Source organism: Salvia hispanica, chromosome 5 (genome assembly GCF_023119035.1).
Source record: "Salvia hispanica cultivar TCC Black 2014 chromosome 5, UniMelb_Shisp_WGS_1.0, whole genome shotgun sequence".
Classification (NCBI taxonomy): domain Eukaryota; kingdom Viridiplantae; phylum Streptophyta; class Magnoliopsida; order Lamiales; family Lamiaceae; genus Salvia; species Salvia hispanica.
In genome coordinates, this window is record NC_062969.1 from 36,457,896 (window position 1) to 36,471,508 (window position 13,613).

A 13,613-nucleotide genomic window follows, 5' to 3' on the forward strand; every position below is an offset into this window, starting at 1 on the left:
CAAATGAAATTAGGCATGGTACTAATTAAATTGATCTCACAATTTCTAGCCTTAGCACAATCCAAACATTTTCATATGCACATAGATACAACCTATACCTACCAAGCCCAACATTAATCTTTCTTGACGTCAAAACTCCAATCTAGCAAGATGAAAATTCCAAAACACAACACAATATGTTTCCAAGAACTAACATGAGGAGTAGTTATTCCAAACCACCTCCGACAGATAACTGTCGGAGCTCCCTTCCCCGAAGCTCGGCGAGCCGCCTCTTATACTGGTCTGATCCTCCCTTTTGGTCAGATGGTTCAAAACATCTTTGATCATCTTCTTATCGCAAGTAGAAGGATCCTGGATCGGCGGCGGGTCCATGTGGTCGAGGAGCGAAAAATTAGGGTTTGTTTGGTTGGTGTTGAAAATGGAGAAGCAGGGCACCTGCTCGTGATTATACTGATCCTTGGCGTCGAATGAGAAGAAGGGGTCCATTAACGGTGGCAGAGATGGGGAGGACGATACGACGTCGTTGCTGGTGCTCCCGGCGATTTCCTCTGATCTCACTGAGGTTTCTGATCTGCTCTTGAAGAACACTCGGCATAGAACCCAATCCTCCTGCACCAGGATTTTTATTTTAATCAAAAACAGATGATTAATTAGTCAAGATTCTAATTAAAGGCTTAATGATGTGTTGATCTTAGTGGTGATTCTGTTCACACGTTTTTTATTTCTTGTAAAATTAGTACTCCATCCGTCCCATTTTAGGAGTCCCGATTCACCATTTTTAATGTATTATTTTAGAAGTCCATGTTGGAATATTCATTTAATAGGCCCATATTCCAGAAGCTTTTTTTCACTCACATTTTATTACTGTAAAACTAAAGTATAAAAATAAAGCTCATATTCCATTGCCTTTTTCACCAACTTTTCTTTATAGTATTTCTTAAAACCCAAAAACCCATGCTGATCTTAAATGAGACTCCTAAAAATAGACGAGGAAGTAATATCTAGTAGTACTATTGTTTTTAATTTTGGATTGTACAACAAAATTAATCTCTATCTATTTACTATACCATAAGTTTGTCCTTTCTAGTCAAGTTGGTTTCAATTTTCACTAATAACTTCAATTAATTTTTTATATCTATTTTACTTGTATTAAAATTAAAATATGTGTCATACACGTTATAAAAAAGAAATATGTATATACACAATTAAGACTATTTTTTATGAATGGATATAATTGGATACTATATTATTATAGGGAGAGTGTATTACACCTACTTTCTGGTGAGCGGAAGTTGAGGAAAGCGGAAAAGGACAAAAGAGATTATTATATGGTCAGGATTAAATTAGTGTGGAGCCAAATAACTAATTGTCGTGATACATTGAATTCTTTATGCACAAGGCAACAAAATTAGGATTAGAATAATTGAGATATTCGGGAAAGTCTTTTTTAAATGAAAACAACCCGTAACTAAATGACGTCCATAATATTGACAAGTTGAAGATGATGACGAATATATATGATCAACTAGATTTGTGATTAGTCAAGGATTAAAAAAGATGATATATAGTGATTAATAAATTAAGTAGGGTACCTTAACGGAGGACACGGATTTCGGGCCGGGCCCTTCGAGGCGAAACTCGTGCATGACCCAATCCGACTTCCGGCCTTTGGGGGCCCGGCCCTGGTAGAATACAAGCGTCTTCCGCATACCGACTAGGGAACCCTTATGGATTATGGGCCGGTCCTTGCCTGTGGCCTTCCAGTAGCCCGACACCGTGGCCCGATTTGTTCTCAGCCCGGTTGCGTATTTCCGGTCCCTTTGGCTGTAGAAATACCACTCCTTGCCCCCCACACATGCATACTCTGAAAACACAATCAAAATTTTATTCAAAAATTAAATTTTTTCATGAATCCAAACACATGCTAAATTCCCCACATAGATGATGCGAACTAGTGGGCGGCAACACATGGCTTATCACATTCCCATAGCCCAATTATCATGTGCAAATTAGTGTCAATTGAGACATAAATAATTAGTACTACTAATTAATAATTAATCAAGCTACGAAGTTTGAAATAGGGAAAAATGTAGGCTTAAACGACGGTGGCTAATTTGAAGAGAGATTGAGTTTTTAGGTGTCCACGCGTATGGCTAGCTAAATGAGTTTGAATTATTTATCTTAGTTATCTGGAATTTATAGCTGTCTCAATCTTCAGGTTAGGACAAGGCCAAAGAGTGTCAGTTTCTTCAAAAAAAGTATTTGAAAGAGATGATTGAAAAGTATATATTCCATTACAAAATAAATAACCTTGTCCATACGCAGTCCCAAGATTATCCTTTCGCATGTTTTCATTCGTATGTTATGAAAAAATCATGCTTTCGCACACACATGCAGAGGCTCTTCGATTATGCAAAATTGAAGGCTAATTGTTTGAGAGATTACATTGATATGTGAAATAACATGAATTATTAAATGTAAAAGAAATAGAAGCCGATGTCACCTAGCCTTGAGTAGATGATGTTTTTGTCTATGATTGGGCAAACTTTTCTTTCTATTCACACCATCAACAACACATAATTTCTTTCCGAAAGATTTAAAATGGTTAATTCCACAAACCAAAATCTTTTATTACCAGATATAAATCACATGAACATATTTAGTGTTTAATAAAAATAATTGCAAATTCAATTGAAAAATGAGAGATTAGTAATTTGAAGAGACGACGATGAACGGTTGAGAGAGAGAGACCTGGAATATCCCAAGGCTCGCAGTTGTTGAGGTCAACTTGGATGAAGAGAGGAAGAGGGTGGGGGCAGCCGGTGATCCATTTGAGGAGATAATCGCAGATAAGCTCTTCATCTTTCGGGTGAAACCGAAATCCCGGCGGCAGCTTCGCCTCCACGCTGCTCAGACTGCTCATATTTATTCTTTTTTTTTTCCGGTGAAGGAATTAAGAGAGCAGAGAAGAGCTAACCACACTTTTTTATTTCCTTTTTTATGTACACAGCTTAATTATTGTGTGTGCGCCTAACAAATGCCGCCCCTTGCACGCCTCATATATACACACACACTTTCATTTTCACAAAAATCAAATATACAGTTGGAAAGTCAAGTAAGGAATTTCAAGTGGTTTCGAACTTCGATATTGATTCGTTTCATGACGTGGCTACACATCTGGACCCTTCACATCTGACGTGGTACACGGATCACATTTTTTGCCATTTCGTAGAAATACCCTATTTTATATCAATGGTTGACAATCTAATTGTAATATGGAATATCTACTACTATGTCATAATATCCCCAGTGAAAAAAATGATGTTATTTAGACTACCGTGCAACTTAAGTAAATACACAGTTTTAATTTTGTTTAGAAAATCACTAGCCAAAGTGACTAATTATAAACACGGGGAGTATATACCTAACTCACAATTTAATTGCTAACTACAACTAAATAATAGCCATTAGATATTTAAATTAAGGGCTTAGATCATTAATTCACAAATATCAATACGATCAACGAAAAACGTCAATAAGACCATAGGATTAATTCCAAAAAATATCAATAGAAGTATTAATGTCAATTAACTACATGTTTAGTTATAACTAACTTTTAAAAGAAATCCCAAAACTTTAAATTCATATAACATATATCAAATTAAATATAATTTCATAAGGATTCCAACGATATCCTACGTGCATATGTTCCGACGTCAAAATTTGAAAAAAAAATTTAAATTTTTTTAATTTTTTCGTACAAGCAGAAATGTCAAAATACTATATAAAATATGTCAATATAATATATGTAGAATGTTAATATAAGCAATGGGTTAACATTCTTAAAGCATTATGTTGACATTCTCAAAGCATTGTGTTGATATTTTCGAAACACTATATTGACATTTTCATCCAAAACCCAAATTTGAAGTTTTTTATTTTATCTTTTTCTATTTTATTAATAAAAACGAAAATTACACATGACAAATTGTAGACCAAATTGTAGACCATGCGTTTTCTAAAATCACATGACCTTAAATTAATTGTAATTAACAATTAAATGATGAGTTATCAATTGACCAATCCCCTTATAAACACTATATATTTGGCTCTTAGATTTTGTGTTTTTTAAAAAATTGAATTAATAATAGCTGATTTAAACATCCAATATTTTGCATAGAAGAAGAGCCGCACTCTGGTAGTAGACACGCGCCAACGGTCAGCGCATTTAATATTGTAATGATTGGGATTAATATTAGAAATTGCTTAATGATTGCGTTTCAAATAATAAATTGTTAAGTATGAGTAGTTGAGTACCGCACTACATGAGTTAATCTCACTGGCTAAATCATTCTATTTCAGATTTATGGGCTGAAATTGCTTTAGAAATATGCGTTAAGCCCAATAGAGCAAAATTAATCAAATTTAGATTTATTGGCTGCTGAAATATTTTGGAATTGAGCCTTTTATTAATTAGTTCATTAGGGAAAACTAAGTTTAAATTGAGTTATTTAATTAGTTTAGGAAGTAGTAATTTTTACTACAACAACTTTTAATAAAAAATATTACTCCATTAAATTAATAATTTTCAGCAAGAATAATAATAAAAAAATTTATTCGCAATAACTGTGGCTTCTATTCATTAAAATAATACTCCATTAAATTAATAATTTTTATTAGAGTGAACTTAAAAATTGATCTCTAGAAAATGAGATTCACACCTTTTAAGTCCATGTGAAAAAATAATTACTACAGATCTCTCTGAAAAATATTAATCACATTTAAGATTCATTTCCACTTATTTTTTTTCATTTTACCCCTGAACTTTAATATTTTAGGAATTCAAATATAACACCATATTTTTTTAGTTTCAATTTATATAGAAATACGACGTGCATATAAGAAGATAATAGTGAAAAATATGCAATACATTTTTAAAACTATATCAATCCATATAATTTTATATTTTCACATAATTATATGTACATAAATTTTAACACTCAATTTTTTAAAAACTGTACTAACGGACTAAAAGTAAAAAATTATTTATAATATTATTTTAATAGACTAAAAATTAATTGATTCATTAGTTAAATCATAAAAATAGTACTCCATCCGTCTGCAAATAGGAGTCTCATTTTGGCACGGGTTTTAAGAAATGTTAAGAAAAGTGGATGGAAGAAAGTTAATTGAATATGAGTCTCACTTGTATATATTAGTTTTGAATAATATGTGAGTTGAGTGAGTTAGTGGAATGTGAGGCCTATTTACCATTTATAATAATTATACACCAGGAATCCTATTCGCGGACAGATGAAGTAACTTTCGACTATAACTTTAATTCACTAGAACAATAAATTTCACTCATTAGAACCACAATTTTTTTATCAAAAGAAACATTGTATCTGTACGAGCACAATTCCATATGATTGTAATATTTCAACAACATTAGGGCTCGAGAGAGCTCAATGCATCCACAAAAGTAATGATCCAACTCACAATGTGAGTGGGTTACTCTTATTGCAGCATCATTTTGTATTGTGTTCGCCTAGTCTCTGATGTTGGTTGCTTGGCTTCCAGATATTTGAATTTTCACTGATTTTTGGTTTGTAGGTTGTAAGCTTACCTTAATTTTTTTTGTTTGTGAATTGTAAGCTTCTCGTGCACTCTACTTATTTTGTTGAGACTTTGAGCTCGCCTTTTGTGGCAGGACAAAACATACACTTTTACTTCGCCTTGTAACAGAGTGAACAGAACGTGGGCAGAATAAGAGCAGATATATTAACCCTGTTTACTATTCAAGATGCTTATAAAACATAATTGTTAAAGTATGTTGATACTTATAAAACACAATTATTAAAGTATATTGAAAACAACATCAATAATTGGAAACGCAAAGACTCAAATTAAAATAATTTGAAACGTTTTCAATAATTTAGAAGAGTGTATATATAAACACAATAATTGGAATCGAGAAAAAGGAAGATAAAAGAGTTAAAGAGCATGGGGAGCCTTGTTCAAAACCAGGGGGCTGCTTCATGTAGATATCTTCAACAAGATCGCCATGTAAGAATGCATTGTTCACATCCAGGTGGGTAATGGACCAACCACAAGAAACAACAATTGCAAGGATAAGCCTAATCGTGTTCGGCTTGACAACCGGATTGAAAGTCTCGTTGAAGTCGAATCCAGGTTCCTGTGAAAAACCTTGAGTAACCAGCCATGCTTTGTGCCTTGCAATGGCTCCATCAGCGTCCTTTTTTAACTTGAAAACCCATGTGCAACCCACCAAATTCTTACCGGGTGGAAGAAGCACCAATGTCCAAGTTTTGCTCTCAATAGAACAAGAAATTCTTCTTACATGACCTCTTTCCACACTTTAATCAATAGAGCAACAATATATGACCTTGGAGTGACAAGGTCAGAGGGTTTTATGGTGATGGAAAAAGTTTTGGGCTTGAATATACCGGCACAAGAACGAGTGATCATGGAGTGTTGAGGAGGCTTGAATTTAGTAGCAGGGATTGGCTGAGGAGAAGAAATAGGACACGCATGAGATGACTGTGAGCAACTGGAAGACATGGGGGTAGGAGGATCAGGGATTTGAGTGGGAGATCCAGTGTGTGAGGAGGACTCGGATGGAGGAAGAGAGTTCAATTCAGAAGTGGGAGGAGATACTTGAGCTGAAGGGGTATAATCTTGTAGTTGGGGTGATATTGGGAGATGAAGAAGACTAATATAAGGATCAACTTGAGGTTGTGGAGGTGAGACAGGAGGAGAAGATTTATGTGGAAAAACTCCTTCATCAAAAGAGATATCTCTAATAATGGTAACTTTGCCAGATGAGAGAAGAGCTTTGTACCCTTTGTGTGTGGAGCTGTAGCCTAGGAAGGTAGCGGGGCTGGATCTGTAGTTCAATTTGTGCTTATTATATGGCCTAATAAAAGGATAATATAGGCAACCAAACACTTTTAAGAGATTAAAATTAGGCTTGGAGTGGAACAACTTCTCGTATAGAATAGAGAAATTTAGGACTTTGGTAGGCAGTCTATTGATTATAAAAACTGAAGTGGTGAAGGCATCATCCCAAAAAGAAGTAGCTAAACCACTCTGAGCTAGGAGAGAAAGTCCCATTTCAACTATATGCCTATGTTTTCTCTTTATTAAACCATTTTATTGAGGAGTGTAAGGACATTAGAGCCTATGGTGAATGCCCGAGGCATGAAGAAAAGTTCTAAGGCTTATATATTCCCCTCCCCAATCACTTTGAAGAGTCTTTATGCGGGTGTTAAACTGATTTTCAACCAAGGATTTAAAGTGTTTGAAGACCGATTCTACCTCCCCTTTACTTTTCAAAAGATACAACCATGTGAACCTTGAAAAATGATCAACAAAAGTAACATAATATCTATACCCATTTCTGGAAATTATAGGAGAGGGCCCCCACAAGTCACTATGAACTAACTGCAGAGGAGATGTGTATTGTGTGGATGATGCAATATATGGAAGTCTATGAGATTTGGAAAGACAACATGGTTGACATAAGGAAGTAGAATTCATTGATTGGAAAGAAACATTACAACTAGTGAAAGCCTTTTTAACAATACCCAATCGTTTGTGCCAAAGCTCTAAACTAGAAACATGAGTGCTAGAGAAACAAGAAACAGGAGAAGGACGACTCGAGAGAGACACTGCAGAAGCCTCAGGTTGTCTTGGAGTTTTCTTGGAAATGGAAGAATGAGCAGGGGACTTGATACTGGGGTTTGGTGCCCCTTGCACAGCGGAAGACTTGTACAAAACAAATAAATCAGATACGGATCTATTTGACCGATTATGTGATTAATCAATTCACATGTTAAACATATAATTGCATGCTAGAACGCAAATAATTCATGCTTAGAAAATATAAATCCTAAACATGATTTCTACGGTTTAGGGTTACCGATTTGATTCTCCAAAGAATCGACGATTGCTTGCGCATTCTCCACGTGATGATCTTCAATACTAGACTATGGATCTTCTCTCTGGTTCCCGAACTGTATCTCGATATCAGGGTGGGCTAATCTCATCAAAATACTAGGACTCGAATAAAGAAGACAGAAAATTCCTCATGGAGGAGGAGCTGAAAATTTCGTTCTCCTTCCTAGAGAGAAGGGACGAAAATTTCATGTGAATGAAAAATAATTATTCTGTCTCATTTATTCTCCTATTTATATTAAGTTCCTTTTGGGCCCAGACAGGGATCTATGAAAGGTTTTGGATATGGGCTCCCCCAATTAGCTTTTTACTAATTAAATTGAACCCACAATTTAATACAAGCTTATATTGGAATATTACAAGCAGCCACTACAGAAGTAATATTGAACTCTCCCCATCCAAATCCGAAATTACAAGTAATCCGGGTTTCCGTTATTTATATTATTTATTTCTCGTGCTTAAGATATAAATGTCCATTAATTAATTAATGTCTGCTATGGACTTAATTAATTAACATCTTATTAATTCCAAGAGTAGACAAGAAACACTTATTTATTATTCATAGAGTAATAAAACTCCAACTGGCCAGTTTTCCGAATAATAAAACTTTTGTTCGAGCTCCTCTTGAGGACATTATCAAACGAGACCCACCTCGTGCACTATTCAACATAATAGCAATCCTAGCACCGCTAGATATTAATCACCACTACCCAATATATCGGGATTATTGGGTTGCGAAAAACCCGCACCATTTGATAAGTCAAAGTAGTGCATAATCAATACCGTATGCTCAATGCTAACATATGTAGTGAAGCTTCATACCTCCATGATACTCAGAGCTGACATTCAGATTTGCCAGATCATTTGAGATGTGATTCGTGACTCTGGAATCCGGGTACCATGCTGAGGAAGAATTGTCAAAGTTGAACTCCGAGTGGGAGTGATGAGACTGACCATTGCTGTGCCGAGCCTGCGCTATGTTAGCAGCAGGATGCTGGCCCAAAAGAGACTGTTGCTTCTGGCCATAGACGAGCTGTTGTGGTGGTCGTTGTGGGGAGGATTGTGGAACAAAGTTTTGCTCGAATTTGTGCCAGCATCTTTCCGCCGTATGACCCGGCTTCTGACACAATTGGCACACTAGACGGTTACTAGAAAATCTTCCCCGACCCCCTCTCCCTCCACGGTAACCAATTCCTCTTCTACCTTCATTTCTTCCATATCCTACAAAAACGCCACGGTTGTTACGCGATGGTCCTTCTCGCTTCTGACCAGTGGCTTGAGCAAGATTAGCCGTCGGCTGGGATCCATCAAGATTGATAGGGGAGACATCTATTGATTCCAACCTTGACTCAAAAGAAAGAAGCAAGTTAGTTGCATCCTGCACGCTCAACGAATCTGCCTTGGAGGTGATGGTTACGACCAATGGATCGTATTCCTTGCCAACAGGGGCGGACGCAGAAAAATTTGACTGTAAGGGCTGGACTTCACTATATATTTTTTTGAGGTTAAACATAATATATATATATATATATATATAATTATACAATATAAAAACCGAAAAAATGGTAAAATGGATATATATTTAATACGAAGTAGTCCAAAATATATCTAATAAAAAGAACATGTCATAGCTACGGTTTTACATCTAAAGCAATGGCAACTGAATTCTACGTGTTCTCATGGATTGAAAACGTTGCAAAGATTTTTTCGTTATCAATCGTTGAAAACATGTCCTTCTCAATGTACACAATTAAACTATCATTCATCCACTCATCTCCCATCTGATTTCGCAAGTCAGTCTTGATAGTCTTCATTGCAGAAAATGCTCTCTCAACGGCGTGGTATGATTTCATCCATATCGACTTGTGAAATATTATGCAATTCACAAAACTTTGTTGCTTGATCATGTATGTCTTCCCATCCATTCTCTCTAAAACATTGCAATTGATGTTTCACACTTTGGATCAAAGATATGTACAACTTCCAACACTTTCTCAACCGAAGACCACATAGAACATAGACGAAGCAATGTAAAGTAATGTGAGCCCCAACGAGTGTCTCCAGGTCATACCAAACTAGTTTCTTGATTTTTATCTCTTCCACTATGACTTCTCCATCATTAAGTTGTTCAACTAATCTTTCATGTTGCAACTGCCTAAGTTGATCTTTTCTTTACAAGATGCCCCGACCATATTCACAATCATGGAGACATAGCTAAAAACATCATTCACAACTCTAATACCCTTGGCAACCGCAACAACAATCAATTGGAGTTGATGAGAGAAACAATGAATATACATGGCATATGGATTTTCTTGCAATATTAAGGATTTAAATCCATTAAACTCACCCCTCATATTAGAAGCTCCATCGTATCCTTGCCCTCTCACTTTAGATAGAGATAAATTATGCTTCACCAATAAATCATCAATAGCACATTTCAAAGTATGAGAGGAAGTGTCAGTTACATGCACGATCCCAATAAATCGCTCAATCACATATCCTTCATTATTCACATATCTTAAAACAACTCTCATCTGCTCCTTCATTGAAACGTCTCGAGCCTCATCAACCAAAAGAGTGAAAACTTTATCTCCAATATTATTAACTATGGCAAGTGTGACCTCAGAAGCACAAGCATTTGCTAATCCCTTTTGAATTCGTGGTGAATTCATTTGATTGTTAGCAGGAGCATTTGCAAACAAAGTTTTGGATACAACATCGTTAAGTTCACTAAACCATAGAAGCAACTCAATAAAATTACCTCGATTTAAAGAACTACTTGACTCATCATGTCCACGAAACGAACTTAAAATTCACGCACCTTTTACTTAAATTTTAATTAAAAAAATGTGTCCACTTTAGAAAGTGATAGCAGCACTTTTAAAAAATGCGTTCTCCTTTTTTTAAAACAAGTCAAAGAAGTGGGGTCCATTTGACTTACTTTTACGCTCCCTCCGTCCCACATAATTTTACCTATTTTGACTCGGCACGGGTTTTAAGAAAGTTAATAGAAAGTGAGTTGAAAAAGTTGGTGGGACGTGGGTCCTACTTTTAAAGTATTAGTTTTATAATAAAATGTGAGTAGGAATGAATTAGTGGAATATGGGGTCCACTACCAAAAATGATAAAAGTGAAGTGTGTAAAATTATGTGGAACGACCCAAAATAGAATACTGGGTAAAATTATGTGGGACGGAGGGAATATTAATTAATTCAATTAAACTCATCTTCTTCCTTATGCTTCCTTCCAACGCCATGGTTACAATTTTCTCTATAGATTCTTATTTTTTCTTCCTTTAATTTTCAGCCCCTTACAATTATTCATCCCAAAACAATTTGTTCTTCAATAGCATTATTGAGTAAGGGCTTAACATAGTTTTTTGAAATTTTGAAAAATTTGAAAGTAGAAAAAAAAAAAAAAAAATTGGGTAAGGGTTTCAGCCCTACCCTCTGTCAACGTGTGTCCGCCCCTGCTTGCCAAGACGGCCGCCAGAATATAGAGGATATGGTCTTCATCCATGACCTTGCAACCTGCTGCTCCGAGCAGGTCACAACACATTTTGATTCACGCAAAGGGAGTGCGTCCTTTTTCAGAGTTTGAAGTTGCAGCTTGTAGTGCAACAATTTCGCCTTTGACTGGCTCCCAAAATTAGCTTCAATAGTTTTCCAGATTTCATGGCTAGATTTTAGACCCACGATCTGAATCATGATACTTTCTGTTAAAGAAGATTGGATCCAAGTTGATAATACCTGGTCCTGGCGATTCTAGAGAAGAAACTCGGGATTGATGATTCTTTCTGTTGAACCCGTGACTGAGATAAGTTGTTCAGGAATTTGTTGATCCCCTTCAAGAAATGATTCAAGGCCATATCCGCGTACAGTGGCCATGATCTGTTGTTTCCAAATGAGGCAGTTTGATTAAGAGAGTTTGAAAGAAATGGGGTGATTGTGAGGATGAATGGGAATAATAGAGTTTTGAGAAGGTGTAGAGCTCTGTGTAGCAGCATCAGATGTCTCGCTTTCTGACATTAGAGTAAGATGCAGAAGGAAGAATGGAAGATAGATAAAAGAAGGTAGAGAAGTAAAAGGTTACTTCAAGGCTCTGATACCATGAAGAAAACCAGAATAATATAACTGAGAAGACAATTATGCTTCTAATTGTAAAAATGATTGAGAGAAATAAATATCTTAGTCATGGAAGACAAGATATATAGAGTTACAGTACATCTAATCCAATTCCTAGAATGCATAAAGCTTTCATAACAGTTGATTTACAATTATGGGTAATAATGGTGCAACTATAGATATTGCTTCAGCTCTTCATTCTCTTTCAATTATTAAAAGCAGACTCTTGATCTTTCATATCCTCATGGTCTTGAATTTTATCAACACTTGTGATCTTTGGATCCATTGAGCTTGTAACGCTAACAAAAACCAAAAACGCCGGACTTTGATGAGCCTCGAAGCGAGCACACCGACACGTTGATAACCCGAGTGACACGGACTTTGGCTGAATATGACCGCTCCATTCCACTATGCTTGTGTCTTGGCCCATCGTTGAAACTGCTGGTGCTTCTCTCCAAACTACGGAACACGATTTTTTCGGAGGAGTTCATCCTAGGACTGTCCATGGAAACGTCACGAACTGGCACGGTGGTTTCAGGAGCTCTTCTCATCTGGCTTCGTCCAGAGTCCGGTTTTCTGATTTATATTTTGACAATCGAACACTAGACTGATTTCTGCTGCTGGATTGATGAGCATTACGAATGGCGCTGCCTGGCTTTTCTGAATCAAGCGAGAGTCGAGGCAGACCGTCGTGTTCGTGGCCGGATGAAGACGATGTTGACTCATTATCCGAGTCCTTTAGCAACGGTTGATTTAAGGATGAATCCAAGGACGTATTCACTAAGGATTTGGAGCTGCGTTGGAGCATATGTTTGAGGCCTCTGGAGGAATTTTTGTTGTTATTCGAGTATACAGAGGACGCTATTCTCGGATCCTCATGCTTCAAACTGCTTTTCTGGTACAGTTTCTTCAAGCCGATAAGCTCCTAGAGCACCTCGGCGCCTTGGGCGAAAACAAATACGGATCTCCAGAGGATATCTCATTCCTACGCCGATACTTAGGCGTATCCGGAGATCTGGTTTCAGAAAACGCAAGAACTGACATCAACGAGTGGCGGATGGAGGACAGCTGCAACGGAACGAAATTTTCGTCGGCGAAAAGCTCATCGGCGGGAGGCATTGCGATCGGATCTTCGAGGCGGAACTCGAAATCAATGAAATCCTTGTTGGAGAGCTCCGAATCTTGCTCTTCCAGCTTCTCATAGCCCGCATTGTGCACAATTGGCAGACGCTTAGGAGACAACCTATTCGAGGCGTCCTCATCGGGAAACTCGCGACTGAACGATATCCTCGGGCTAAGCCAGCCATACGAGGGGAACGCTGCTGAAGGACAGTCGAGGAAGTTATCCGCCGACATTCCGATGTTGTTAACGCACGCCGATGTCATCGCCAGCTAACATGCAAAATTTCGCGATGGCTTTTTGAACAGAAGAATTGTTAAAAAAAAGTCCGGATAGAGAATAAATGGACAGCCTCTTTCAAATTTTCAAACTGAATAGGAGAGCCAGAG

At 36.8% G+C, this 13,613-nt stretch overlaps 1 protein-coding gene and 1 pseudogene across 1 annotated transcript; both read right to left on the bottom strand.

Moving 5' to 3' along the window:
- On the bottom strand, window positions 1-3,020 carry LOC125187752 (NAC domain-containing protein 21/22-like). The gene is made up of 3 exons (XM_048084387.1): window positions 2,752-3,020; window positions 1,593-1,864; window positions 1-609 (listed from the first exon to the last, which is right to left on the bottom strand). Exons 1-3 carry the CDS (start codon window positions 2,921-2,923, stop codon window positions 190-192), a joined length of 864 nt encoding a protein of 287 aa, XP_047940344.1. The 5' UTR covers window positions 2,924-3,020; the 3' UTR covers window positions 1-189.
- A 9,180-nt stretch (window positions 3,021-12,200) lies between these two features.
- On the bottom strand, window positions 12,201-13,464 carry LOC125186353 (annotated as a pseudogene).
- Window positions 13,465-13,613: the final 149 nt, after the last annotated feature.